The sequence below is a fragment of the Onychostruthus taczanowskii genome, unplaced genomic scaffold, assembly GCF_017590055.1.
Source record: "Onychostruthus taczanowskii isolate IOZ18803 unplaced genomic scaffold, ASM1759005v1 scaffold18, whole genome shotgun sequence".
NCBI classification, from domain to species: Eukaryota; Metazoa; Chordata; class Aves; order Passeriformes; family Passeridae; genus Onychostruthus; species Onychostruthus taczanowskii.
The window spans coordinates 13,035,035-13,062,432 of record NW_024499017.1 but is presented as its reverse complement, the minus strand read 5'-3'; the positions used below and the strand labels follow the sequence as shown (position 1 = coordinate 13,062,432).

General features: G+C 54.0%; 1 protein-coding gene across 5 annotated transcripts in view; it reads left to right on the top strand.

The window, feature by feature from the left end:
- Nucleotides 1-27,398, top strand: part of ANKRD11 (ankyrin repeat domain 11) — a 129,098-nt gene that overhangs the window by 82,096 nt on the left and 19,604 nt on the right. For all 5 annotated transcript variants that reach the window (XM_041400789.1, XM_041400791.1, XM_041400792.1 and 2 more), the window contains exons 3-4: nucleotides 14,252-14,396; nucleotides 21,340-21,478. In XM_041400789.1, the coding sequence (XP_041256723.1) occupies nucleotides 14,310-14,396; nucleotides 21,340-21,478 (226 nt within the window). In that variant the 5' untranslated portion in view covers nucleotides 14,252-14,309. The remainder of the gene's footprint in view (nucleotides 1-14,251; nucleotides 14,397-21,339; nucleotides 21,479-27,398) is intronic.

Genomic DNA, 27,398 nt, shown 5'->3' with positions numbered 1-27,398 from the left:
TGGGTTGTGACTCACACCCTTGGGCTGATGGCAGCAGCAGCGTGGTGAGCTCGCACTAAAATGAGGACAGAGCTCAGCTTCTTAAGGCTGGTCACGTGTTAAAGATGCAAAAGGATGTAAAGATGCAAAAAAATAAGGATGGGAGAGAAAACCAGCGAGTGGAAGTGTCCTGATCCAGTAATTTCCAGCCATCCAGAGTAATGGGGGATTGGAAGCAACTTCCAGCTCTGGACCTGCAGTGTTCCCTGCTCACACATGCTTATGGACACTGTGTTATGGCCCAGAGCTAGACACAGGTGCTTTTTAACATTAGAAAGGCAGAAAATTGCCCCTCTCGTGGTGTGATGGTCTTGCCTGAGCTCTCTGAGAAATGCTGAGTGTGTCTTTAAATGGAAGAGAGTGGAAATGGTGTTGTGGATGATCTTTGAATCCACTTAGGCTATGGAAAAGTGTACTACTGATTTTAAAAAAGGAAAAAAACCCTTAAAACCAAACAGCAATCTGGACTAAATGTGTTAGTTAATGCTGTTCCTGTAAAACCATGTGGCCAGGTCCAGTGGAATAGGGATATACAGAGCACTTTTGGAAAATGTACTGGGGGAGGTCTTGAGGAGAGAGGGAAAGAGGAGAAAATACAACATGAATGGATGAGTTGACTTCAAATCCCTGCACTCAGGGAAAATAGATTGTGACAGTGTGTGAGTCATACAGAAACTGCTTGGAAATAGAGGGGAATGTGAAAACACCTTTGGATTTGGCCAGTGGGGACCTGCACCTTCCCAGACGGGCAGTCAGGGAGGGGAGTGGGTGGGAATGGAACACAAAGATCCCATGGAGGTTGTGGTAACATGGGCATCTTGGAGGTCTTTTCCAAACCCAGTGACTCTGGGATTCTGTGTGCGTGCAGCATGTAGGTTCCATGAGCAGCCATGGTTTGGTTTGTGATCTGTTGGTGGAGTGGGAGGAGGAGGAAGGCTGGGGAAGCCCTTGAAGGTCACCATGCCTCCAGCCTTGCAGAGCAGCACAAGGAGCCCTTGGCCAGTAGAAGAAGATGAAAGAATTTCTGAGCAGATCTGTTTATGTTGGTATTCTCAAGAACATGGGGGATAAAAAGCTCCGGGAACCACTGGGGAGTTTGTTTAAAGGGTTGTGGATGTGCAGCTGGATCTTCCCTGTTGAAAACAAAGCACAGGGAGGGAGGGGGGTGCAGACAGATCCATGGGCTCTGGTGCCCCTCTGGCGCTGGGACAGGGGCTGGAGGAGCCTGTCTGGTGAATCAGCACCCCTGGGTTGGGGTGCTGTGTCCCCAGGCTGTGCCTGCAGGGAGCTGAGTGCTCCCATGGGAGCAGGTTTGTACAGGAATCTCATCCAAACCAGGCTCTGACTAAGTCCCATTGCCATGGTGCAGTGCCAGGCCGGGTTTAGGATGTGGCTGCACCTTGGAAAAATCTTGGATTCTTGCTGTGAGGTCCCTGTTCAGGCAGTGCTTACAGTGACAGGCTGCTTACAGGGAAATTGAGCTGCTGCTGCAGCACCTGGTGCATCCCAAAGTCTCTGACAACTGCCTTGGAAAGCAATCTCAAAGCCTATCTGTCTTGACAGTGTCTCTTAATGGCTTACTAATAATGCCTGAAGATTTGCTGGAGCTCTGCCACAGCCCTGCTGTAGAATCACAGAATCATGGGATGGTTTGGGTGGGATCTTGCAGCTCATCTGTTCCACCCCCTGCCATGGGTAGGGACACCCTCCTCCCAACCTTGTCCAGCCTGGCTTTGGTAGGTTCAGAGTTCTCTGCTCTGCTCTCCTCCAAACTGAGAACATCTCAGTTTTCTGTGATTAAACTAAATCCCCCCAAACTGGGAGCCTCAGAAGGTGCTTTCCAAGTGCCCTGCAGGAGGCAGGCAGGGCAGGCAGGGAGGGATCTCCTCAATTCCTGGCAGAGGTGCTGCATTCAGGAGTGCTTTCTGGTGGGGTCAGGCCCGTGGGGTTCATTGTCATCTACAGCCACATCATCATGGGGGACATGGGAGTGGCTTGCATTTCTAAAAAGTTAAGGTTATTGTGTGAACCCTAAAGCAGAAATTCCAGCTCTAAACATATTTTGCCATAGCATGGGGTTTGTGCCTGTCAGGATGAGGAAGGGGTCGTGTAATCCAGGCATGCAGCACTGGATTAAATTATCATGTGCTACAGGGTATTAAATCTCAGAGTTTGCTCTCGTTTTTGGAGGGGGGGGAGATTTCTGTGACAGAGCGACATCGCTGCCAAGCTGAAGGAGGCTTTTGTTGTAAAATAAAATAGGAATCAGAACACTCAGTGCACACCTGGCTTTTAGTCATTGCCAGAGAAGGTTTGTGTACAGCCCTGACAGCTCAGAGTGCTCCAGAGTGTTTGTGGGGGGAAGAGGGACTTGGTGCAAGGGAGACTCAGGTTGGACACTGGGAAGAATTTCTCCATGGAAAAGGTTGTCAGTCATTAGCAGGGGCTGCCCAGGAGGGTGATGGAATCTCCATCCCTGGAGGTGTTCAAGGGGTGCCTGGATGTGGCACTCAGTGCTCTGGTCTGGTGACAGGGTGAGGATTGGTCACGGGTCGGACTTTGCTGGTCTTGGAGATCTTTTCTAATCATAATGATTCCGTGAAAGCAAAAGCAAATGGAAGCCAAGAGCTTTGCTGATGACTTACTGGGATGGTCACTTTTACTGCTGGGAGAAGGTGGAGGTGCAGCCAGGAGAATGCTGGGGCTGAGCAGGGAGCAGAGGCAGCCGAGGCTGGCTTTTGGATTTACGCAGTCCGAGCGCTCGGGCGGCCAGGCAGTGCCAGGCTCTGCTCCTGGCCCGTCCTGCTCCGCTCCCCGGGGCTCCGCTGACGCCCTGTTAATAATTACTAGAATGTACTTTCGGGCAGGTTATTTGTTTTCCCTCCTCATGATGTGCAAGAGCGGATAATGAAATTAATTTGCACACTTGGTGAGTTTGCAAAGCCGGCTTCAGCCACGTTGCCACGATACTGCGGCGGGGCCGGCGGCTCCCGGGGCCGGTGTTTGCACAGCCGGGGCAGCCGGCTGCTGGCGTGGGCAAACAGAGCCCGGAGGGAGCTGGGCTGTACCCAGCTAGGAGAAAAGCTCCCTGCAGAGCCAGCACGGAGCGTGCAGGCAGTAAAAGCCCTTCCAGGCTGTAAAACCCCTTTCCAGCCTGTTAAACCCCTTTCCGACGTGGAGTGTTTGATGCTGCTGATTCCAACCAGTTTAGTAGGTCAGCAGCCCAAGGAGGAAATTCCAGTGTTGCTCCTGCAGGTTGTGGAGCTCGTGGTGGGATCCTGTGGAGATGTTTTGTTGTCAGTTGTCTTTAAGCCCTGAGTCCTGTATCCCCCAGCCCAGGTGTGTGGTATGCGAACCTCGGTGTTTCCTGGGAGCACAGGGCAGTGCTGCCTGGAGCTGGCCAGGCTCTGCTGGGCACGTTTCATTCAGGAGGTGTCTGGTGAAGCTGCCCAGTCTGTGGGATTCTCTGGAGAGGTGGATGAGCTTCCCTATGCAGTGAGTGGGAACTGCAGCTCTGATATTCCCATCTCCCTCACCTTGGCTTGGGGGCAAAATCAGTTTGGGACAAGATGTGGTTGGGTTGTTTCCTGTGCTGTAATTCACCACACAGGTAAGGGACCGAGCCAAGAGCACAAAGGCTGACACTCCTGCCCTGCTCCCAAGGCCCCTGGGGCTGAGCCCTCCGTGGGCACCAAGCAGCATCTGCTCTCTGGGGCAGGGGGAGCTCAGCGTGGCTGTGTGCTCCTGAGCCAGGCTCTGCCAAGGGTTCCACTCTGCTTTGTGAGAAGGTTCAGTCCTCACATCACAGGGAGAGCTGGCTCTGCTCAGCTCTAGAGGCTGTGGTTGCCCTTTGCTTGCTGTGATCCTGCTGGGACTACGTGTGCCGTGTGCCAGGTGTGCCACGTCAGCCTGGCACAGACCTGGGGTCCAGCAGTAAATAGTACTGCTCCCGTTGTTCCATTCCTACCTGGATCCACCTGATCCTGCTCCAAGGCTTGGCTCCACGCGTCCCCATGCGTGTTTTGGTGTGGCTGCAACCTGGCTTTGAATTGCTTTTGGGGTAGAGGTTCCTGTCACTCCCAGCTTATTTTCCCCCTGCCAGGGTCACAAAGCCTGGCTTTGATCCCTCCCTTCTCCAAATTCTGCTACCGAGTGCCACGTGTTCACCCCGGGCTCCTGAGCCTGGGGGAGGCAGGCAGATCCAGCAGGCAGCTGGGAGACAGACCTTGCTTTTTAAGGAAGACAAGGAGGCGGCAGAGAATCTGTTGGGTTTTTTTCCCCCATTTTGCCACACGTATGTGTTGTCTGAGCTTTGCCTTTTGGGAGATGCTGGGGCTCCTGGGTGAGCTGTGGTGGGGGCATCAGCAGGGCCACACACGTCCCACCATGGCACGTGTCTGGTCAGGTGCTCCAGGTATTCCTAGAATTACAGAGTCATGGAATAGTTTGGTTTGGAAGGGTCTTTAAAGCTCATCTCGTCCAACCCTGTGCCATGGGCAGGGACACCTTCCACCAGGGTTGATCCAAGCCCTGTCCAACTTGGCCTTGAACACTTCCAGGGATGGAGGATCCACAACCTCTCTGGGTATTCTCAGGTTTTGGCCAGTGTTTAAGCAACAGCTTTATAACAGATTGTTTTACCAGAGGCCTCGTGTCACTTCACTAGGCCCAAAATCAGGAAGTGCGCTCAGGTTTTGTTTTCTGGGGACTCGTGTCCTTAGAGAATAATCTGTTAAAGCAGGTCTGTTCTTACAGCTCCCCATGGCACCTTCAACAAGAGCTCTGTAGAGAAAATGGAGCTTCCCCCATACAAGAACATACCCTTTTTGGCAAATGCTTTCCTGTGTCTTTATATACAATAGAGCTCCTTCAAAAGCTGTGTGATTTAGGAGATGGAAAGCTGCAGGTTTGTGGAGAACTTGCCTTGCTTTGAGTATTTACAAACCAGCAGCAGGGTTGTGCCGTGCCCAAACCTCCCTGCCAGCCCCCAGCCCAGGATGGCCCCTTCCCCTGGGCCGTGACGCGCGGCCGGCCAGGGTCCTGGCACAGAGCTGAGCCTGGCCTGAGCCTCCTAGCACAGAGCTGAGCCTGGCCTGAACCTCCTGGGACAGAGTCTGAGCCCGGCCTGAGCCTCCTGGTACAGAGCTGAGCCTGGCCTGAGCCTCCTGGCACAGAGCTGACCCTGGCCTGAGCCTCCTGGACAGAGCTGAGCCCGGCCTGAGCCTCCTGGCACCACCACAGCCGAGTCACCGTGTGCTGGACCAGGAATGGGAAAACTGGACGGGAGGTTTGGCTTTGGGAGCAAGAAGAGCAGAAGTGGGGAAGGTAATGGGCTTCTCCCCATACACCTGGCAGCAGAGGGTGTGTGGTTTGCTTGGAGGAGCTCAGGATTTGTGTTTGCTGGGCTGGCTGTGGCACGCAGAGCCCCGCAGCAAGCGCTTTCCTGTCACACAGCTCATTCAGTAGCGATGGGCTGTCGTCAGCAGCACAGCTCCAGCTGGAGCTCAGCTTCCAGCTCGAGCTGAAACAATCAGGAAATCCACTGTTGGTATCAGTGTGTCAGGGCTCAGAGAGCCACCGTGGCTTTTGGAGTGGTACAAAAAGTGTGATGACGGTTCTGCTGCTGGGAGGGAGCACCAGCAGCTGAGGACAAGGGGAGCCAGCTCCAAGCCAGCCCAGAAGTGTGCACAGAAACCCTTCCAGGCCCCCTCTCTGCTTCCCTGCCCTTCCCTCCTGCCTGGAGCTGGGAATGTGGCTGGAGCCCGGTGCTTGCCCGGCCTTGGCGCTGTGCCGAGCTGCTCCGTGGTGCGCGGTGTGCTTGGGAGAAGGGCTTCCCTGCCGAGTGCTGCCCTGGCACAAGGCTGGAATTTCTCATGGTCCAGGCTTCTCCTCGTCTCCCCAGGTGCTTCCCGTGCTTTCAGAATTCCAGTTTAATGTGAGCTATGAATCAGTCTTCTCTTAGAATCATGGAATGGTTTGGGTGGGAAGGGACCTTAAAGCACGTCTCATCCCACCCCCTGCCATGGGCAGGGACACCTTCCACTAGACCAGGTTGCTCCAAGCCCTGTCCAACCTGGCCTTCTATCCATGTCTATTCAGTTGCTGCCCTGTCATTTAAAAGCTGACAGTAACATGGCAAACAAATCCCAGTGCTGCTGCAAAGTGTTTTGTACATGGATCAAATGTGAGTCTGGAATCTGGAAGCCACTGGCCTCAGTGAGAAAGAAACAGGAAAACAAAACTCCTGGGTTTGCAGACCCCAAATAAGAGGAAATCACTGAAGTTCTGTGCTGGGTTTTCCCCAAAGCCTGATGCCTTCAGGGCCCCTGTGTGAGATTTGTTCTGTCTGGACCCTGTTCCTGAATCCACCAAAAATATTTCTGAGGCTGCCACACTGGGAAGAAGCACGAGGATGCTGAGATGGAAAGAAGGGTCCTGGGAAGAATTGTGCAAGAACGGGAGAATAAGGAATGTTTTGCTGCCATTACCATGGATTTTCCTGCTCACAGCTGGGAGAAGATGTTACTTGGCTGTTGCGACATCATGGACTGAAACCAGATATAAACACAATCATCCCAAAACTTTTGTCCAAATCCCCCAAGGCTCAAGCAGGGATTTCACTGGGGGGGTAGCTGGTGTTGCAGAGCCCTCAGTGGAGGGTCTGTCGACTTGAAGGACCCTGTTGGGTCATGGCACCTTTTGCAAAATATTTTTGGTTTCCCTCTTATGTAATGAATGTGCTTGCTTGTGATCTCCTCTCGAGTTTAAGAGTTTAAGTCATGTGGTTTATTTGTAGCTAAGGCTGTTTCTTGTCCTAGATGTGGACACACTGATACCAAAAACTGGACAGGACAGGAGTCTCAGTGAGGTTTTACTAGGGGCTGTGTGTCCATTAAATGTGTGTGTGTCCATGTGCACACGTATGAACAGAGATGGACACTGGGAATATGGAGTATTTACGGAATTCAGGCAGCCCAGGCTCCCAGGGCCACGTCCCTGTTCAGCTCTGTTATGTCAAAGCCCAGAACTTATGTCAGTTCTGAGTACCCAGGGGTGAACAAGGCACAGAGTTGTCAGTGACGAGACCACAGGATGGTGATGCTCATTTAAACAGCCAAAAATGAGCCCAAACACCTCCTTGATCCTGCTCCCTTCCCCAGCCCTCCTGTTGTGCAGCCGAGCAGCGGACGGGACTCGCTGGAGCCACCACGAGCTCTCCACAGGAGCAGTGCTGGTCCTGCAGCCTCCCCTTGGGCCCGGGCCCTGGAGCCAGCACTGGGTGGGTGCACCATGCACAGGTGGGAGCGTGGGGGAGCCTCAGCCTGGCTGGGGAGGGAGCAGAGCGAGCCAGCAGCCCCTGCCAGCCCCGCTGCCCGGTGCCACCGCGGCGTGGGTGACGCAGGTCACTGCCTGAACACCGACAGCCACTGCTGCTTCATCTGTCACCCTTTGGTCCGTGGTGGTCAGGAATTTTCTGTGCTCACTTGTTTCTCTGTCTTGAAAATCGGGTCTGGCTCGTTTCTGGGGCTTGGCTGATGCTCCTGAACCCCTCGAGCTGCGCTTGGAAGCCGCAGCCATGGCTCCGTGCCGGGCATGGGGGGCAGAGCCCAGCTCCCCAGACTGTCCTGGGAATGGAGCTGGTTCTGCACATCTGTGGGGGTCATATTTTGCCAGGATAAAGCAGCCCTGGGGGATCTCTGTCTTTCCCAGCTGGTGGGACCTTCAAGATCTGCCTTGCATCCTGGTAAGCTGCCGGTGAAGGCTTCGTCCTCCCTGGACATCTCAGCTCAGCAGCAGCACATTTCTCCCTTGTTCTCTTTATGCTGGCTAGTTTGGGCTGTGTTTTTCCTCCCATGTGCAGCAGCAGTGGGAAGAGTCATGTAGAGTTGGTCACTGTTTTAAGGAGGTTGATGTGCAGAAACTAGTAGTGACTGTGTTGGCAGACGTGGTTACAGCTCCTTTTCTAGCTGAAGCCTGATGAGTGTCCAACAGAAGCTGAGAGGAGATGGGAGAAGTGCAGAGTCCTCCCTCTCCAGCAGATTTTGATCTGGGCTGGTGATCCAGAGCCATCCCAGAGAGGACAACAGTGTCACGATCAGCTTTCCCACCCTGGCTAGCAGTGGTGCAGCAGGGCCGTGTGCTGCTCCAGAGGTTTCCACATCACAGCTAATCCTGCTCCCAGACCGCAGCCCGGAGCACTGACTCAAAGTACAGTTTTGTAACTTGGCCAGGAACCAGATCATCGGCAGCATCCCGAAATGGAGCAATACCAGAGGCAGCTGTGGACAGATAATTGAGGGAAGGGTTTGTGGGAAAAATTGCTCCCGGAAAAACCACACAGGCGAGTGGCTGCTTGTGGGTGCAGGGCACTGTCAGGGCTCTTCTAGTTTGGATTTTGTGTCTCCTGAGAATGATCCCAGCTGGAAGATTCTGAATCACAGTGTGGTTGAGCAGAAATTTCCAAATATAATCCTGTTAAATAGCAACACTTGGTGCAGTAGAAATATGTTGAGTTGTCAGAATTGGAGACCACTGATCTCTTGCTGGGGCTGGAGGAGACACTGGGAGGTCACAGGTGTGGGGCTGTGGCTTGAATTTAACCCCTTAGCCAGGATGGGTTTGTGTGGTGGAGCCATACTGGAGAACTGTGGAGGAGCTGGACATTCATGGTGCCCAGCAAGGTCACGAGCATCATCTTCATGGTGATCCTTGGAGACCTGGGTGCACATCCCTGTGCAGCCTCATCTGCTCCACTGTGCTGTTTTCTGCAGGTCCTGAGGAACTCTGGGAAGGGGCATCTGTCCCACAAAAGACTGAAATACTAACAGCTGCTGTAATTCAGTAATATTATTTAATTCAGTTCAATTTAAGTAACTTAGGCTGCAGGATCATTATATTTTGTTACAGTGAGGGTGGTGAGGCCCTGGCACGGGTAGCCCAGAGCAGCTGTGGTTGCCCCATCCCTGGAAGTGTCCAGGGCCAGGGTTTGGAACACCCTGATGTAGGGAAGCTGCCCGTGGCAGGGCTGAATGAGATGGGCTTTAAGGTCCCTTCTGTGCCAGCCTGGCATTCTGTGGTTCCAGCTTAGTCAGTATTCTTGGCTGGTGTGTGAGAGAGCAGCAAGCCTTGCCCAAGCCAGTCGTTGCAGGGTATCAGGAGGTCAGGATGTGTGGGGTAAAGAATAAATATTTTTGGAAAGGTGTAAGAAAGGACAGTTACTTAATTCCCTTTTAAAAGCCAGGAACAAACAGGTAACAGGTCCCCAGGGTAAGGAAGGATGTGGAGTTGAAGGTGAGGACATGAGGGAGCTGTGAGACCAGGGTGAGCTCAGCTGACAGTGCTGCCCCACCGCCTGCACTCCAGGAAACATGGGCTCTCCATCCTCCTTGGTTTGAGTTCTGCCTCTGAGAATTAGCACCTTGCACTGCTCTATCTCAGTAATAGCTAATCTTTGTGCTGAGGAAACCACCTGTGTTTGCTGTGCAGGTTTGCAGGGTTCCTTCTGCTCCCGGCCGTGTGTACTCGCTGTGGAAAACCATGGACTTTGCTCTGAGCTGGAGCACAAAGAGCAATTGTTCCTTGTTCCCCAAACTGCACGTCCTTCTGGTGCTCACAGGCAGCTTTAGGGACTAACTGTGGCTCGTGTTGGCCAGACAGGTGGAGGATGGTGCTGGCACAGGTGGATGGATGCATTGGTGGAGCAGCCCGAGCACGCAGCAGGGCTGGGTTGGGGCTGGGACAGTGGTGTTTTTGAGAAGCTGTGGCTGCCTCATCCCTTGAAGTGTTGGGTATTGATTGGAGCAACCTGCTCTAGTGGAAGGTGTCCCTGCCCATGGCAGGGGATGGGAAGGGATGAGCTTTGAGGTCACTTCAACCCAAACCATTCTGGGTTTCAGTGGTGCTGTGTGTTGAAAGACATCAGCTCTTGGTTTTTTGCCTTTGCTTTCCAGAGCTGGGGGACAAGTGTCAAATTGTGGGTGTGAGTTATTAATCTAAGGCAATTTTCAAAGATTTAAGACAGCATCCTTAAAAGGAGACTGAAGTATTAAAATTTTCGTTTTTCACATGCTTGTTCCTATTCCAACCTTTTCAGACCAAACAAATGTGTTGGATCTGTGCAAATAATGTCTGGGGCTTTAATTGCATCGGGGGGTTTGCATGGGCAGGAGCCTCCAGCCAGCTCCCTCCTATTCTGGCATTTAAAGAAGGCTTCACAATCTTTTTTACTCCAAGCTGGCGGGGTACAGGCAGGCTGCAGTGCACAGATCGTGGGCATGAGCTCATTTGTTGTGGCTTCAGATTGAATGGCAGGAGTTTGGCTGCTCTGCAGGAGGGCAGGGAAGGAGGGCTGGGTCCAGGAAAGGCTGTCATTCCCCTTGGAGATACATCTGGAAATGTTCTTTATTCTTTCCTGTCAGGGTGGGGAAGTTGCCCAGAGAAGCTCCCCCATCCCTGGAAGTGTCCAAGGCCAGGTTGGAAGGAGCTTGGAGCACCCTGGTCCAGTGGAAGGTGTCCCTGCCCATGGCACAGATAAGGATGTTGGGGTGTTTCTCACTGGTTCCATGAAGCAGGAGGGGTAGGGATGGGGAGTTTAAATGTCCATAGGGCTGGTTAATGAGGAGCTGCTCTCCTGTTGAGCCCAGTGTTGGTGTTGTCTGGCAGGGGCTGGAGTCTCTCTGTGGGTTTTGTCCTTGTTCTTTGTCCCTGTCCCAGTTTGCCCTTGGCCTTCACTGGGAGCCTGTCCTGGCTAATGGGTGCCACTGCTCCCACGCTGCCTCCCGGCTGCCCAGATGTCCTGGGGTTGAAGCCAGCAGTGCTTTCATCCTCCTCCTCTTCCTCCTCCCTCCACGGGGCAGATGACACCCCCTTCCCTTCCATCCCTTTTGGGACCGTGGCCTTTTGAGGTCCTTCACAGACATATTTGGTCTCTCTGTGTGGCTTGGACTTGGTATGCCCTGGGCAAAACAAAAACCATTTTCAACTGTTTGCTTGTCCCAGTGCGGGGACAGGGGACGATCGTGGGTGGGTGTGCCCGGGGCTGGCTCTGCAGAGCCCTGCCATTCCTAGCCAGGCTCATTGTGCACGGCTCCAGCCCTGCTCCTGGTTGTGTTCCAGAGAGTCCTGTTCCTCCATCCTCTGGGAGGCTGCTCGGGGTGCTGTGGGAGCTCTGACCCCCACCCAGGGCAGGGTGGACCAGGAGGGTCCCCAGTCCAGAGCAGGGTGGCTGTGCTGGGTGTCAGCCCTGCTCTTCCAGCTTTCTCCTGGCTGGCAGTACTCCATGGGCTGGGACCACCACAGCCTTCCCTGCTGGATCCAGCCATCCTGAAACAGCAGGAGCTGCCATGCCCAGGCCAGTCCATCCCAGGGCAGGCTCCCCCTCTCTCTTCACCACTTTCCCAGGGGGTTGTGTGGGATCCAGCCTCTCCAGCAGCAGGGTCTGCTGTGACCAGGCTGGGGGCCTGGTGTGCACCGGGCTGGCCCCTGGCCAGGGGTAAACAGCTCCTTTGTTTTCCTGGAGAAGTACGAGGGATTATATTCTGTTGAGCTCACTCGGTCTCCCACTTGCTATTGTGCAGCCACATGTAATGGGCTCCTGCGAGGAGCTGAGTTAATTGTTTGTGAAACAGGAAGGGTGCTGGTTGTCTCCTGTAGGGAGGTGAGCTTGAGAGGGGCATCGTGGAAAGGGGGTGACTCGTCCAGCTCCTAAATTAGGAGGGATTGAAGCCAAATTGTCATTCTGCAGCCCTAGATTTGCCACTCCGCAAATGCTGTCTCGAGCTGGGGAAGGCTCTTCCAGCCAGGAATCCGTGCCTCCCCTCTGACTCCTATTAAACGTGCTTAAAAATGAAACGAACTTATTAAACGTGCTTAAAAATGAAACGAGGGCTGCGTCGTTGTCAGTAATTGTTGTGCAAATGTGATACTCCCTGCAAGCTGTGGAACAGGCCAGGGCTGTGTTTACCCGGAGAGGCAGCCGGCTTTCCAAGTGTAATGAGTCAGCTCTGCGAACAGAAGGGGCGCAGAATTAATCTGGCATCCGTCTGGCCTTTTCTCAGTTAAACAGGTTTTGGAAGCTCCACGTGAATAGGTGCCTACCCTGGTACAAGCAGCCACAAAGGCTTGGGAGTGGGCAGGATTTTTTTGGGAATGCATTGGCAGTGTGCAGATCCTGGGGTGCTGTGAGCGGTGACGTGGGGCTGGGTTTTGGCTGCTGCTGGGAGCAGAGTGTGGCTGGTCCCATCGTCAGCAGAGGTGAAGCTGCTTGGGTTTAATATCCGTTACAAGGAGTAAATAAATTTCCCTTGCCCAGCAGTTCATCTGGATTTCCACCTCTTAGATTTGCAGTGAATATTGAAGGGGATATTGTCCTCTGCTCCTGCCTCCTCCCAGGCACACGCTCCTGTCTCCTGTATCTGCACCTTAATGAGCCCCTGTAAGAGAAACCGAGGGGAAATAATTCATACATGTTCCCAGCTGGCTAATGATGCCTGGCAGAGAGAGATTCCTGGGGCTGGGAATGGCTGGAGCTGCTCCTGCAGGGGACCCAGTGGATGTGCAGCATGGGGAGGACCCTGTGGGCTCTGGTGGGCTGTCCCAAAGCTGTCCCCGTGTCGAGCAGGGGGGCACGAGGAGGTGTTTTCTCAGTCCCCAGAGTTTTGTTCCTAAATGTGGATAACAGCCTTCCCACAGCCAGGCAGAGGAGCTGGGCTGGAGAATCCCAGAGTGTGCCTTGGGAAGCAGAGTCTCCTGCTGGAAACACCAGCGCTGTCTGTGCCTGCTGCTTTGGTCTGGGAATTTGTGCTGCTTCAGGGCTGGCCTGGGGCCTCTGAACCACCTTAAAAAACAAAACAAAAAAAAAAACAACCCAAAGTGTCCCAAGGCCTCTGAGGCGTAAGTGGAACAGAAATTTTGAAGGGATTTCCAGAGAACTTCTCAATACAATACTTCTCTCTCTCCTGTCTGAGAATTCTCATCTCCCTGGACAATTTCCTGCAGTTGTAGCTCTGCAGAGCTGCTGCTGTAAGATGTAAATGGTGCAATTTAGAGCTGGCAGGTGACAATTATGTTGGGAACAGTTTCTGTCTGTTCCATTCCAGCCTCAGGCCAGGAGCCCAGTTGCTGTTGGGGTTGCTGGGGGTCACTCCTCACAGATATCCCGCTCCACTGATGCTTTCCAGCCTCTGCTCTCGGGAGAGGAGATATTCTTGTTCACCTGAAAGGGCTTTGGCTGCAGCTGGTGTTCCTGAGTGTTCCTGAGCCCTGCTCCAGCTCGTGCCTCTCTGTATTTCACACAGCAGTTGTCTCCCAGCCCTGTATCCAGGCAACACAGGAGGAGCAGGAGTGCTTTGTCCTCTCCAGGTTGGCTTTCCCAGGCCAAGGTGCAGGGCAGGGTGAGGAGCTGTGACAAACCAGTCCTGGAACACTGAGCCCTCCACGCTCCCTGCTCCCGTCTCACGATGGCAACGCGTTCATAAAGTGCATTTTTAATGGGGGGTTTGTAATTTGTTCAGTTCTGCAAGTGTGGCTGGGAATTCAGCGTGGCAAACTGGGGTGCAGGGCTGTCCCAGCCCGGGGTGTGTCCCCCCTTCAGGACAGAGCACGCTGCAGGAGCTTGGGGTGATGCTGTGCATGAAGAGCAGCAGGGCTGTTGCTCTTCTGTGGGATTTGATCCCTTCTGGGCTATTCCTTGCATATGAAACAAGCCATGTCTGCAGCTGCAGGATCCAGTTTGGAGCTGGCCTCTTCTCCCAGGAAACAAGTGATAGGATGAGAGGAAGCAGCCTCAGGCTGTGCCAGGGGAGGTTCAGGTTGGAAATCAGGAGGAATTTCTTCGTGGAAGGGGTTGTCAGGCATTGGAAGGGTCTGATGGCAGAGTCCTCATCCCTGGAGGTGTTGTCCAAGGAAGGCCTGGATGTGGCACTGAGTGCTCTGGGCTGGTGACAAGGTTGGTGTTGGGCACAGTGGTCCTTTCCCAAGTTCAGTGATTCTGTGTGATTCCACATGTGATTCCTTGCAGCACCTCTGTTACTCTCTGGGAAGGTGGCAGGAGCCTGCTGCAGCTTTTTCCACATTTGAGGCTGCTCTGCCATCCTGGTGTTGCCATCCAGGGGTTGGGAGGGGATTTATCCCCATGGGGGGTGCCTTGTTTGTCCCCCCACAATGGAGAGATCCTTCTGAGATGTCTGACCTCCCTTTTCCTCTCTCCTGACAGACGGTTGATGATGAGGCGATGGCAGCATAAATGAAGATCAAGTAAGGAAGGCAGAACGATGCCCAAGGGTGGGTGTTCTAAAACACCACAGTCAGAAGATTTCTCTCTCAGCAACGACATGGTGGAGAAACAAACGGGGAAAAAGGTAACGTCTCTGGGCCACCTGCCCTCCTTTGGGGTGCTGCTCTTTGAGCCTGAAGCCATGGCATTGTTTGAGATGGCAGGAGGCTGTCCTGGGCTCTTAGCTGGGGATTTACATTGGTGTGCTGGTGTTCTGCCAGCTGACGGGGTTGGGGTTGTTTCCCTGTGGCTGCAGTCCTTCCTGGGAAGTGCTGTGCTCACCTGGGTCCGAGTCAGCTGAGCAACAGGGGCTGCTTTGGAAGATTCTCTTTTGCAAGTTCTGTGTGTTTTTAGGGGTTTCTGCACTCCACTGTGGAGAGTGATGTTGTGATAGTGTAAGTGTGTGCTGGGTGAGGGAGGAGCTTCTCCTCTGGGTGGAAATGCAGGTCCTTGTCAGCGTGGCTGCTCTGGCTTTCCCCAGCAGCACCGCTGGACCAGGCTCAGCCTGGGAGTTGTTCTGTTGAAATTGCTGCTTCTGAGAGTTGATCTGAGATGTTGTCTGTTTTTTGGTGTGGCTTAGGTGAAACTACTGAGATGAAATCTGAGTTTAAGGATAAATACCTTCACACTTCTCCTCTTCATCCCATTCTGCTCCAGGCATGAGCCCAGTCTGCTCTCATTCAGCTTTTTCCCCCCTTCTCAGTATCAGTCATTTCCAGTCAATAGCTGTGCAGAAAACTGTGCAAATGTTACCTTTAAATAAACATGAAAACCTACATCTACTGAATTCTGCTAAGGAACAAATCTCATCCACTTCCCTTTCATCTCCTTGCTCCAGTTTCTCAGCATTCCCCTGGGAGTTTCTGCCAGGCCCGGGAGCTGCAGCTGAGCATGGTGAGCCCCAGCTCCATCACTTCCCCTGCAATCGCCCCCCAGTGATGGCAGTAACTCCTTGTATGACTGAGCTCATATTATTGACAAAATGAGAAAAATACAGAATAACCACCAGGAAAATCCCAGCTAGGATTTGGTTATGGAGCACCTTGGAGTGGCATCTGCCCCATTCCTCTCCGTGTCACTGCACGTGCAGGTCAGTGCAGGAGTGCTGTGGGGCTTCTAGGAGGGGGCAGAATCTGGGATTGGGGATGTTGGAGGGGGAACAGCTGCCTGGCAGCACCGGGAAGACGCCAGCCTTTACCCTGGCAAAGGAGGCAGTGCCCAGCAGTGCAGGATATGTAAATACAGGCTCGCTCTGCGCCGGGTAAGAAGCTTAATGCTGGCGCAGGTGCTTGGGGAGGGAGAGGATCAGTTGGAATATGAATCAGCTCCCATTTTATTCCATCCACTCCCGGCAGCTTAAAGGCTGCGTGTTATTTACAGAGCAGGTTTGTCGAGCGGCGCGGGGCACGCCGGGAAGCGGAGTTATCTCCTGCTGGCTAAATAACTAGGACACAATTCCTGCCTCCCGTTCAGAGTGCCACTGAGAGGGGACAGGGCAGAGTTCTGCTCCTCCAGTTCTGCCTTTTTCGACAGAGGAGACGCTCACAGGCTCTTGTCTTCCTGAGGCTGAGCTGAGCTCCAGCCCGAGTGGCTTTTGCCCTGTTTCTGGTTAATTCTGAAGCTGAGCTGGAGCAGTGACTCAGGGGAAAAGCACTTCGACCTCCTCCCTGCAGACGCTGTTGTACCTGCCTGTCAGCAAGCGCTGCCTTGCATTTATCTTGCCTTTGTCAACACGTTCAAAGGCCCGAGCTGGGCCTTGGCACAGCTTCCCCGAGAGGCTGGGCAGGGAGGGCAGAGCCCGGGTCAGGCTCGGGGACCCGCCGTGGGCACGGGAGAGCAAAGTGATGCCAGCCAAGTGTGCTCCTCTGAATGGGACCTCAGTGTCAATAGTTGATTTAGCATTAAAGAGGCTTTACGTGCCTGGGCTCTGCAGTTCTGGCAGGTGAGGGGGGTCCTGGTGCTGCAGTGGGCTGAGCACCACAAGGGGGCTGGCCTTGAGCTGAAAAAGAGGAGGTTTATGTGGAACATTGGCAAGAAATTCCTCCCTCTGAGGGTGCGGAGGCCCTGGCACAGGGTGTCCAGAGAAGCCCCTGGATCCCTGGACTTGTACAAGGCCAGGCTGAATGGGGCTTGGAGCACCCTGGGCTAGTGGAAAGTGTCCCTGCCCATGGCAGGGGGTGGAACCAGATGAGTTTTGAGGTCCCTTCCCACCCAGACCATTGCAGGATTCTGTGATCAGCAGCTTTTGCACCTGAGCTCCGTGCTCCATCCCGTAGCAGGCTCTCAGGGGAGCTGCCCTGCTCCAGAGGGCTCCTGCTTGGAGGAGAGGCCAGGAGCTGCTGCCTTCTAGGAGGGAACTCCTGGCTCCCTGCTCCCTGCCCCTCCACAGGAGGGACTTAGGAGCTGCTGGGATGCAGGCCTGAGAGTGAAGCGGATTGAAGAGCCTGTCTGAGGGCGTTGGGTGCTCCGTGCTGTTGGATGAGGAGCTGTTTCTCCCAGGGTTAGTGGAGCCCTTATAAGGCTGCACAAGCCTGCCCGGGGCGGGCGCTGGCAGCCCCCGGGCTCCTCCTGCTCCCTTCAGCCTGGAGGCTTTTGTAAAAATCTGCATGCCATATATGAATAATTCTCCTTTCTGGTCTAGATCCACAGATCCCCGTAGCAGGAGGAGATTACTCATGACTGAGGCAGAGCAGAGCACCACAGCAAGGGTTATATCAGTTGTCAGAAGCATTTCCTGATGGGCCTGGCCTGGCTGCGTGGTTGCTCCGTGTGCTCAGCACAGCCTTTGCCTCTTTATGGGGAAATGCTCCCTTTTGCACAGTCAAAAGTGCATTTTTGCTGCAGTGAGCACCAAGCAGAACAGCACTTACCCCAGTTCTTGCTTGTAGGAGCTGGCAGAGGTTAAAAAAAAAGTGAGGTTTTTCTCCTTCCCCTTATTCCCTTTTCAGAAAAGGAAGCATGGTCCTTATTTTTCGGTTCCTAATGAATCTGTAGTGCTGTCAGGGTTTTCCAGGCTGGATGAGTGAGTGCTGGGCTCTGTGTCCAGCACAGAGTCACCCAGTGGGGTGTGAAACCTGCAGGGGTGTCTGGGTGACTGAAGAGATGGCATTTCAGTGAAGTTAATCAGCCTGTGCTCATCACTGGGTCGTATTTCTTACAAACTTTGGTGCCTCAGGCTCAAAGGCTTCAGCTCCAGTCACCTCCACGCTCCACATTTTATTGCAGCATTGATAACAACACAAATTCAAACTCTCTGGCATTTTGTGTGTTCTTGTGTTGTACTCTGGCTTTGGGCAGGCTATGGGGGACCCACATTTAGGGAATTGTTTGGTTTTCACCACATCCAGTTGCTTTCTGGGTAAAACTGTGTCCATTCCTTTTTGTGATACAGGGTGGGAACCTTCTGCCCCCTCTCCCTCCCCGCTGGCAGGGCCAGGACAGACCCACTGGTGCAGGGAAAGTCCCTCTGTGGCAGCATTTGCTTTTTGCAGCGTGGGTTGTTTGCCCACAGCAAGAGTCTGATGTGGGGCATGGCCCGGGGCACCAGCCTTGGAGCCCTCCTGGGTTCCTCCTCCCAGGCTGCCCGGGCTGGTTTTGTTCATTGCTGCCTAATTTTTACTGACATCACCACCTGAAATGCTTGGAGCTGGTTTTGGAGAACAAAGGGCTTTGGGGATTTCCATGGCTGGCAGTGCAAGTCTCTGCACAAGCGCTGGGCTGCGAGTCAGGCTCTGTCTGACGGGGCTGGAAATACACATTTCTTTGCATGGCTTTGTAAATCATAGAGTCATGGGATGCTTTGGGTTGGAAGGGACTTTAAAGCTCATGTCATCTCTTCCACTAGGTCAGGTTGCTGAGAGCCCCATCTAAATGGCTCTGTCTTGCAGAAATCTGCTTCAAAAAACCCCACAGGATTGTTTTTGCTCTGAGCACTGGCCTTTGGCCAGTTTGTGTGTCACAAGTGCCCCGAGCAGATTGGTATCAGGGGCTGTGGTGCTGGTGGGAGAAGCCCTTCCATCCCCAGCCTGCAGCATCTCACTCTGGGTGGCTGCTGGGGCCAGTTCCTGGTGGCTTTGTGCTCCAACCGCAGCAGCTGAGAGCAGCTCGTGGTGCATCTTTTCACTTTTGCAAGAGTAGCTCAAGGTGGGTTGTTACTCATACAGTAACCCTGCTGCAAGTGTAATGTGGCAGGAGGGGATTTTTGCTGCACTCACAGCTGCTGGCTGCCCTTTGCCAAAGCAGCTTTTATTAACACCTGCAAAGGGGAACTTGCTGCTGCTGCTGAGCTCTCGACTCTTCCCCATCCCCAAACTCCTGTCCAGCCTTGGAGAGCCCCAGCTCTTACACAGGGCTGTTCATACAGGTTTCTCTGCAACAGCAAGGCCAGGCTGGATGGGGCTCTGAGCAGCCTGATCTAGTAGTGCAAGGTGTCCCTGCCCATGGCAGAAAGGGTTGGGATGAGATAAGCTTTGAGGTCTCTTCCAACCCAAACCATTCCAGGATTTTGTGATTCTAATTTGGATTTGTTCCATTTGTGAAACCTGATTCCAATGAGTCTGAGCTTACTTTAAACATGAGAAGGCCTAAAAATGAAGCCAGGTTTTACTCGAGTAAAGGACAACATTCTTCATTATAGAATTGGAAATAATTAGGGAAGTAAAGCTTGAAATAAGAAAATGAAAACTTTCAGGAATGGGACTCTCCAGCTGCCTTGATGTTCCACCCACTGCTGCAGGCATCCCCACAGCAGGTCTCTGCTTTCCAGGGGGAAGCAAAGTCTGGATCTTCCTTGCTCCAATTAGTAGAAAGGTTATCGTTGTGCTACTGTAGGAATTAATCTTCAAAGCGGCGCCGGCGCTTCCTTGGCTGCCTGGTGCCGAATTGTGCTGAGCTGGCTGGAGCAGCAGCTCCCAGCCTTGGGCTGCATGCAGAGGCAGCTCTGCCCGAGCGTGCCCAGCACCAGGATTCACACGGACGCTGCCAGGGCCACGCTGGGCTCGTCTCTGCTCTCAGGAGGGGTTCTTCATGCTTCCCCTGCTCTGTCTCTCCTCCCACAGGGAGATTTTAGCAACGTGGCTTTAAACTGCCAGAGGGCAGGGTTAGGTGGGATATCGGGAAGAAATCTTTGGATGTGAGGGCCTGGCACAGGGTGCCCAGAGCAACTGTGGCTATCCCTGGAAATGTCCCAGGCCAGGTTGGACAGGGCTTGGAGCACCCTGGGCTAGTGGAACATGTCCCTGCCCATGGCAAGTCTTGGAACACGATGAGCTTTGAGGTCCCTTCCAACCCAAACAATTCCATGATTCAGACTTTCTGAATGAGCTGTATTTTTACCTGTCCTGCCCTTTTTCTCACTCCTGAGTGCACGGAGATCCCAGGCAGCATTAATCCAGCAGAAAACCTACCTGTATGTCTAAGAGCATCGTTGAGATGCTTCTTGAACTCTGACAGCCTTGGTGCCCTGACTGCTTCACCCTGGAGGAACCTCACAGACTCCTGTCTGAAGTGTTCAGAGATGCCCTTTATTCAGGTAGATATAAGGAAAAGTTCAGACTCTGTATGGCCACGGTAGAAAAAGGTGCATTATTTATTTGGTGGCTTTTTTTTTCAGGCAATATACACATTTTATTTTATTCCTTTGATAAAATAGAATTCTCATAGAATCATAGAACCAGGACAGCCCAGGGTACCTGCTCACAACATGACATTCCTGGCAGGTGATGGAAGCTCTCTGCCCTCACTGCCACCTCAGAGCAGTAGAAGTGGCATCATTTTTTAGTCCGAACTATTTCTGTTCCCCTCAGAAAGCATAAAAAGCAAAAGCTTTTCAGTGTGGAGGGTTTGGAGGAAATGCTGGAGTGTTTGTTTTGGCGGTGGGGGCTCTGTCCCGTCGCTGCTCTCCAGCAGGGCTGCCCTTGCTGGGGCTCCGAGCGTGCCTTGGCTGCCTCCCACCGCAGAGCCCTGCCAGGCAGGTTTGTTTCTCTTGCTTTACCAAAAAAGGGATTCCCCAACCCATTTCCTTCATCCCCGCTGGCCCCAGGGCTGTCACGCTCCCTGTGCTGCAGGGATGCAAACACATCCCCCTGGGGCGGCTCAGGGGCTTCTCTTTCCTCCAGACACACACGGAAAGAGGAAGGAGCGACACGGTGACAGTGACAGCACAGTCCTGTGACTGCCGGCGCTGGGGCCACCTGCCAGGGCCAGGCAGCAGGACTGTGCCTCTCTAAACAAGGGAATGCTCCTGGGTTGGCTCATCTGAGCTTCCAGCCACGCTCTGGCATGATTTCGTGTGCTGAGGTTCCTGTGTTTAATCTCACTCTGCCTCTCAAGCGCAGGGTCTGGGTTTTGCTGGCTTGTGGAAATCAGATCTGTGACCAAGCTGCTTGTGCTGCCCTTGTTGTTCAGGCAGGGGCACAGTGGTCAGTCCAGAACTGCTCACTTAAAATAGTTCCTCACATACTAAAAAACACAGGGCATGGCCTGGGGCTGTGCATTCCTGGCACACTGGACTCCTGCAGTCTGAGCTGGGAACCAGTTCTCCCTGGTCAGGTGAAAAATCTCACCTGTCTCAGTGTCTGTAACTTTTGCTTGGGATGTTCATTCAAAATCTCTCCCTGCTTTTGAGCAGTTCGCAGCATTTCTGCTTCACATTAAAATCCAAACCAGCCCAAACAAGCAGGGCTGATACAAAGCAGGAATGGGTCTTTCTTGTGGTGTGGTTGCATTTGGAAATCCTCAGATTCCCCCATCCCAGCCTGCCTTCCCTCTGTGCCTGCAGCTGTGTGCATCCTCAGCTTCACACAAAGCGTTGGCTTCGTTTTTCACAAGAATTTGTTGGAATTTGGCACCACACAGCAGCCTTGATTGGCCTGGCTCTTCTCTGGTGGTGGAAGGGCTTTGTATCTTGGTGGAGGCAAGCCCACAGCAGAATTGAAGGGATGTTCTATGAGGCCTGTGCAGGATTTGGGGAGTCAGGTGAGCACAGTGTGGAGAAGGCTCTTGTTGACCTTGCTCTCTTTCCTTTCCAGGATAAAGATAAAGTTTCTCTAACCAAGACTCCAAAGTTGGACCGGAGCGATGGCGGCAAAGAGGTGAAAGAGCGAGCGACCAAACGCAAGTTGCCTTTCACTGTCGGAACAAATGGAGATCAAAAAGACTCGGATACAGGTACGGAAATGCCACATCCCACTCTCAAACCCTGGGTGCTGGGCAGGTGGGGAGCACCAGGATCCAGAGAGCAGCCAATCCATATTTCCATATGTTTGTGGTACAAAATTTGTTGTACCAATTTTGTCGTTCCCTGTAGTTTTTAATTGAAGGAAGAGGCACGTGGACAAGGGGCTGGAGAACTGCTCTGCTCCACATGTGCACATCTGTTCTTAGTGATGTCTGTAGGTGGACAAAGCCATGGCTGTGTGAGGAGACCCCCTCTCCCTTCCTTCAGCTGTTGTCTGTTTTCCTTGTTTCTGATTATCCCAGTTCAGGAACTGTGGCTGGGACGAGCCATGGAGCAGGGTCTGCTTGTGAGAACTTGGAAAACAAGGGAATAAAGCTGAGTAGTCTTCAAAGGAAAATCAGCAAGTAGAATCTGGTCAAGCAAGTCAGTCTTGTAGCAGAAGAGTGGCTGGTGCATGAGGCCCCTGGATGGGCTGTTGGATTTGTTAACAGTTGGGAAGAGCTGTTACAAAGCTTTGGCATGGAGAAAATGGTATTGCTTGGTTGTAAGGGGCTGAGCTGTAGATTTCTGGGCAGAGGTTTGTGTGGGTCCTCACTGTACATCCCAAAGAAATGTGCATTTGGAAATAGTTGTGGCCAGGTAAAGCTCAGTGGTTGTGTAAAGAGATAAAACGGGCTAAAAGTTGGGAATGTTCTTGAAAATGGCACAAGGGCTGTGTTTGGTGGTGCTGTGTGGTGAACCCGACAGGTGGCCTGGTGTGGGATGTGTCTGCTCTGGTTTGGGAGTCAGGAGGGCAGATCTGGAAGGGCAGGAGTGCCACTGCAGCAGTGAGGGCTGTTCCAGGGGCAGGACACACGGAGATGACGTGTCCTGAGGGTGGCCCAGTGTCTCCATGGGTTTGTGTTCCTGAGCTCCCTGTCTGGGGAGAGAGTTTCCAAATGTTCATTAATTCTCTTAAACGTGTTGGCCATTTGTAAAGTTTTGGGTTGCTGTGGTGTCTGCCTTGGGGTGTCACCTTTGTGGGGTGGCTGGGGCCAGGCAGAGCTGCTGAGCCAGAGCTGGAGCTGCTCTTTGTCAAGGGTGTTTGTGCCACGTTCCGTGCTGGGCTGAGAGTTGAAGCCCAAACTCGCTGCAGGGCTGTCTGACCCTCGTGACAGCTGGAATGTCATGACAGGGATCTGCTTTTCCCAGGGCTCCAGTCTCTCTCTGGCTGCAGAGATGTTGGAAATGTTTGCACTGGCAGCAGTAAGAAGGAAACCAAGTGCAGAGGAGAGCAGAGAGAGCTGCTGGGAGAGGCTGTGGCTGCTGGGTGGGAGCAGCAGCCCATGAGACCCCCCTGCTCAGGGGCTCCCCTGTTGCCCCTGTGCTTTTGCAGACATGTGACTCTTATCTCAGACACATCCTCTCCTTCCTCTGCAGAGCTCTTCCCCTTCCTCTCCAGAGCTCATCCTTCCTGGGGAAGTGGGTGAGCTGAGGGGTAGCAGCAGCCCAGCTCCCAGAGGAGACCCAGAGGGGTTCTTGGCACTCACAGACCCATTTAAAGACAAACTGGGCTCTCACAAGCTCTGGGAAGGTGTATGGGAGGTGCAGATAACCTGTTAGGTGGGGACTGGGGAGGAAGTGACTCAGCCACTGGGTTGGAGATCCCAGCAGGAATCAATGTGCACAGTCAGGCTGGTGCTTAGCAGGAGCCTGTTTCTCTTCCCTGACATGGTTCACTCCAGCAGGAATCAGATGCTGGAGATGGGAATAGACTTCCTGGCACCTTGCTCTGCTCTTGCACCACCCCATTGCAACCGTGGGGTGTTTCAAGCCTGTGTGGTCCTTGGCCTGGCTCGAGCTAGAGGCAGGTGCAGACGTGTTTGTGGTGCTCAGAAGCTGCACATTCTGGGGTGCAGGGGTCCCCCCAGGTCTGTGCTGGTGCCATCAGTGGCACCTGGCTGAGGACACAGGTGTGACATGCTGGACAGGCTTTTGTCTGGAGCAGAGGCTGCTGTGCAGCCACCCCCTGTTCCTGCAGGAGGGGGAGGCTGCTGCTGCCTCTTCTGCTCCTCAGCTCTGCTCCCAGCCCTCAGAGAAGTGGGATTGCACCATCGCTGCTGGCTGACCCGGCTGGTTTATGTAACGTGGTCCTGCTTCCCAGGCTGTGGCCATGGGCTGCTGTGTGTGCATGAGGGGGTGTGCCAGGATGTTCCACAGCCATGTGGAATTCAGCTGTAAGGACGTGGGAGCTGGGAGCTAGCAGAGCTCTCTCCTTGCCTCTAGTGGGGTATTTTTCTCCTCTTCAAGTGTTTAAACAATAGCGTGGATCCTCATCCTGATGTGTTGCAGTGACTCATTTTCCTTAGCATGGTGTGTGTTGCTTTTTTCCCGGATGGCTCTGGCTCAGCCTTGACGTAGGTGCTCCATGTCTGGGGTGAGAAACATCAGAGCTGGGTTTGTGTCCTGTGGAAGGGCAGCACAACCCACCTGGTCCAGGTGTGGGGCAGCAGCTGCTGCTGCAGGATGGTTGGGGAGTAGGTGGGATATTGAGAAGGAATTCCTCCCTGTGAGGCTGCTGAGGCCCTGGCACAGGTGCCCAGAGCAGCTGTGGCTGCCCCTGGATCCCTGGCAGTGCCCAAGGCCAGGTTGGACAGGACTTGGAGCAGCCTGGGATAGGGGAAGGTGTCCCCCCATCGCAGGGGGTGGGACGAGATGAGCTTTGAGGTCCCTTCCCCCCTAAAGCATTCCAGGATTCTGTGGGCTCCCAGAGGCACTACTGGCCAGCACCGTGCTGAGCCCATGGTTTGGGTACAGTTGGTTCACAGCTAAGTCTTTTAAAATAATCTTTCTCAAAATGGTTTCTAGAGCAACAATTCTGGCTCTTGGGTTCCTCAGAGTTAACTAAATAAACTTTCTTTAGGAAAAAAAAAAAAAAATGGCATCGAGCCGTGAGCCTCCAGACTGTGCATGTTACAGCTCCAGCACTGCGGGAGCAGCATCTCCGTGCCCCAGACCTCTCCTCCTTCCTTCTCCTTCCCTCGTGTGGCATCTCCCCACATCCACAGGCGCTGCCCAGAGCCTACGTGCTGCCTGGCAGCCGCCAAACGAGCACAGCCAGCTTTCCTCCCAGCTTTCCTCCCAGCTTTCCTCCCAGCTTTCCTCCCAGCAGCTCCAGCAGCGCGCGAGGCTGCCTGCAGCTCCCCGGCTGTGTGCCGCGCCGGGAGGGGGCTTCAACCCAGCAGCACTGGGTAATTGTGGCATTAACAAACACGCAGAGAGCCGGCAGCAGGGAGCAGGGAACAGTCCTGCTGGGAAGGCACCTGGCAGGAGAGGTGGGCACGGGCGGCCGGCGCAGCGGTGCCGCGGCTGCGGCGCTGAGCCACGGCTGAGTCACGGCTGACTCAACGGCACCAGACTGCCGGCGTGGGGCCGGGCACTCCCCACCTGCCTCGGGCTGTGCCGGCGTGGATGCGCACCAACAGGTCCCTGGCTGCACAGTGGGACGGGGAATGCTGCTGGAGAGCAGCTGGGAGGTGCACGGGGCGCAGAATTCCGCGTGCCCTCTGCTCCTGCTGCGGATGGTTTCCTTAGCTGGGTGTCACGCTGTCACTTGAGTCCCTTGGCTTGAGGTGCAGCTGTGGATTCCAGGCCTTTAGTCATCATCAGGGAGAGTTGGGGCTCAATACAAATCTCGGAGCGTGGTGAGATAATTTTGGCCTCTGACAGCTCTCCCTGGCAGCTGGGAAGGCCTGAGCGAGGCTGGGTCAAAGCTGGTGGTCCCCAGCTGGGGGAAATGCTCTCCTTGGGGTCCCACTGCCTCCCTGGGTGCCCAACTCCCTCCCTGTGTGTTCCAGTCCCTCCTTCTTTGTCCAGTTCTCTCCCTGTGTGTCCATCTCCTCCCCTGAGTGCTCTTGGAGGAATAAGGGAGGGAGAAACCCCACCAGCTCTCCCAGCTGGTCTGTGCATATCAACCTGTCTGGGCTCCGAGGGCTCTCCTGGTGTGAGGGCTCGTGGCCGGCCAGGGAGGTGCTGTGGTGGACAAGGGCCAGCGTGAATGTGGTTGGCAGGAGCTGGCCTTGGAGCTTCAAACTCCTTCTCTCTAATCCCCCGAGGTTGTTACGTGACGCTAATTAGTAGGTTAGAAAATGCTTGATGAATCAGCTGACCCAAACCATCCTCTCCCGGAGCCGGCTGCTGCTTGCCTAATGCTGGAGTCTTTGGAGTGACACGGCATGGGAACGGGCTCGTTAGTCCCAGCTCGGCAAGGCTGGCGAGGGAATCCGTGAGAAGCAAATTGCTGGCTTATTAAAAAGGGCATCTGCATCCCACAGTGGTGTCTGTGCCGTTCCCTGGGCCTGGCTGCGCTCCGGTGTGTGCAGCTGGGGGCTCGCAGGGGCTGCGCTGCTGCGGGGCTTTCTTTGCTTGTGTCATTTCAGTCCTTTTACTAAAATAGTAAGAAACTGTTCTCACCTAGCAACCAGGGAGAGAGTGAATGTCAGAGCTTCTCCCTTCCTAGCTGGGCTCCATAATGCCGGTACAGTGTGGAGAGCCTGGCACACACCAGCCTTCAGATCACCCTGAGAAACTCCCCGTGTGCAGCAGCCATCTGGGAAGGGCTGCGCAGAAAACCAGGTCGTTTTATGATGGGAGCTGCCATAAATCTCCCTCCTCCCCCCTCATCACCTCCTTAACATGCAGAGGGAGAGGTTGCAGTGTGCTGTGTCTCTGTGAACCAAAAATCTATCAATGATGGCTTTTTCCTTAATACAAGAGCTTTTATCAGTGCTGTCTGCAGAGTGTCCTGGCCCCAGCTCCAGGAGGGGAGGGCTGGCCAGAGCCTTCCTCCCCCGTCCTCCCTCTTCCAGCTCTTTCTATTTCGTGGGAAATGAACGGTCTGGACTTGAAAATTGATCTTGCTCTGAATAACTCACTTTTAACATGGAGATTGTTGTTTGTGATGAAGCCTCTGGGTTCCTCTCACAGCATGTTGGGAGCCAGTGGCCACTCTGTGAAGGAGCTGCTTTTACACATCAGGGCACAGCTGTGGGGTCTGGCCCACAAATGTAGGGAGAGCACCTGGATTTGGACCACAGGCTGTCACACAGCATTAAACCCCTGTAGTCAAATTATATTTTAAAATACTGCAGGCAGTGGGGTTGAGCCCTGCAGATCCTCATCCCCAGGGAGCCCAGCTGAGCACTGGGGATGGTGGGCTCAGCTGCACACTGACATGGTTATAAAGGGGCTTGTTCCTCCTGCTGGCACCTTTTCTCCACTCCTGACTCACAGCCAAGGTCTCCACCATCCTTTCCAGCAGTGTGGGACGAGGCTCTGGCTCTGGTCCTCCATCCTTCAGGTGGGAACAAGCTCCCCACTCTATGGGAGCTGCTCAGGGCACCTTCTGTCAAGGCAGACCTTGCTTTTCCTCTTGTTTTCCTTTTTGGCACTAGGTTGATAAACCAGATCAGCTCTTGGCTGTGCCCCTGGTCTGTTGTGTGCAGCGTGCCCGTCATCTCCTGGTGCCAGGGTGTCCCCCCAGCCCAAGCCGTGTTCCTCTGCATTCCAGGGGTCTCCTGCTCACCCTCCTCACTGAGCTCTTCACCACCACGTGCTCTGGCCTGTCCTGCTTGCCTCTCTTGTTTGTCCACCTGTGCCATGGCGCTGCTTCCCATTCCATGCTGCTTCTGCCACCTCCAGCCTTCTCTCCACCTGCTTGTCCTTCAGTGCTGGAGCACCCCAGAGCCTTGGCGTGTGGTGGGGCCGTGCTGCTGTCAGCCTCTCACTCCTGAGCCACGGGCCCACATTGCAGGTGCCCTGGGAGTGCATCCCCAGGGCTGGACCTGCTCTGCCCTGCTTTGAGCCGACATGCTCCAAAACGTTCAATGCCCTCCAAGTTCTGCAGCAGCAATGAGTCACTCTTACGCAGGC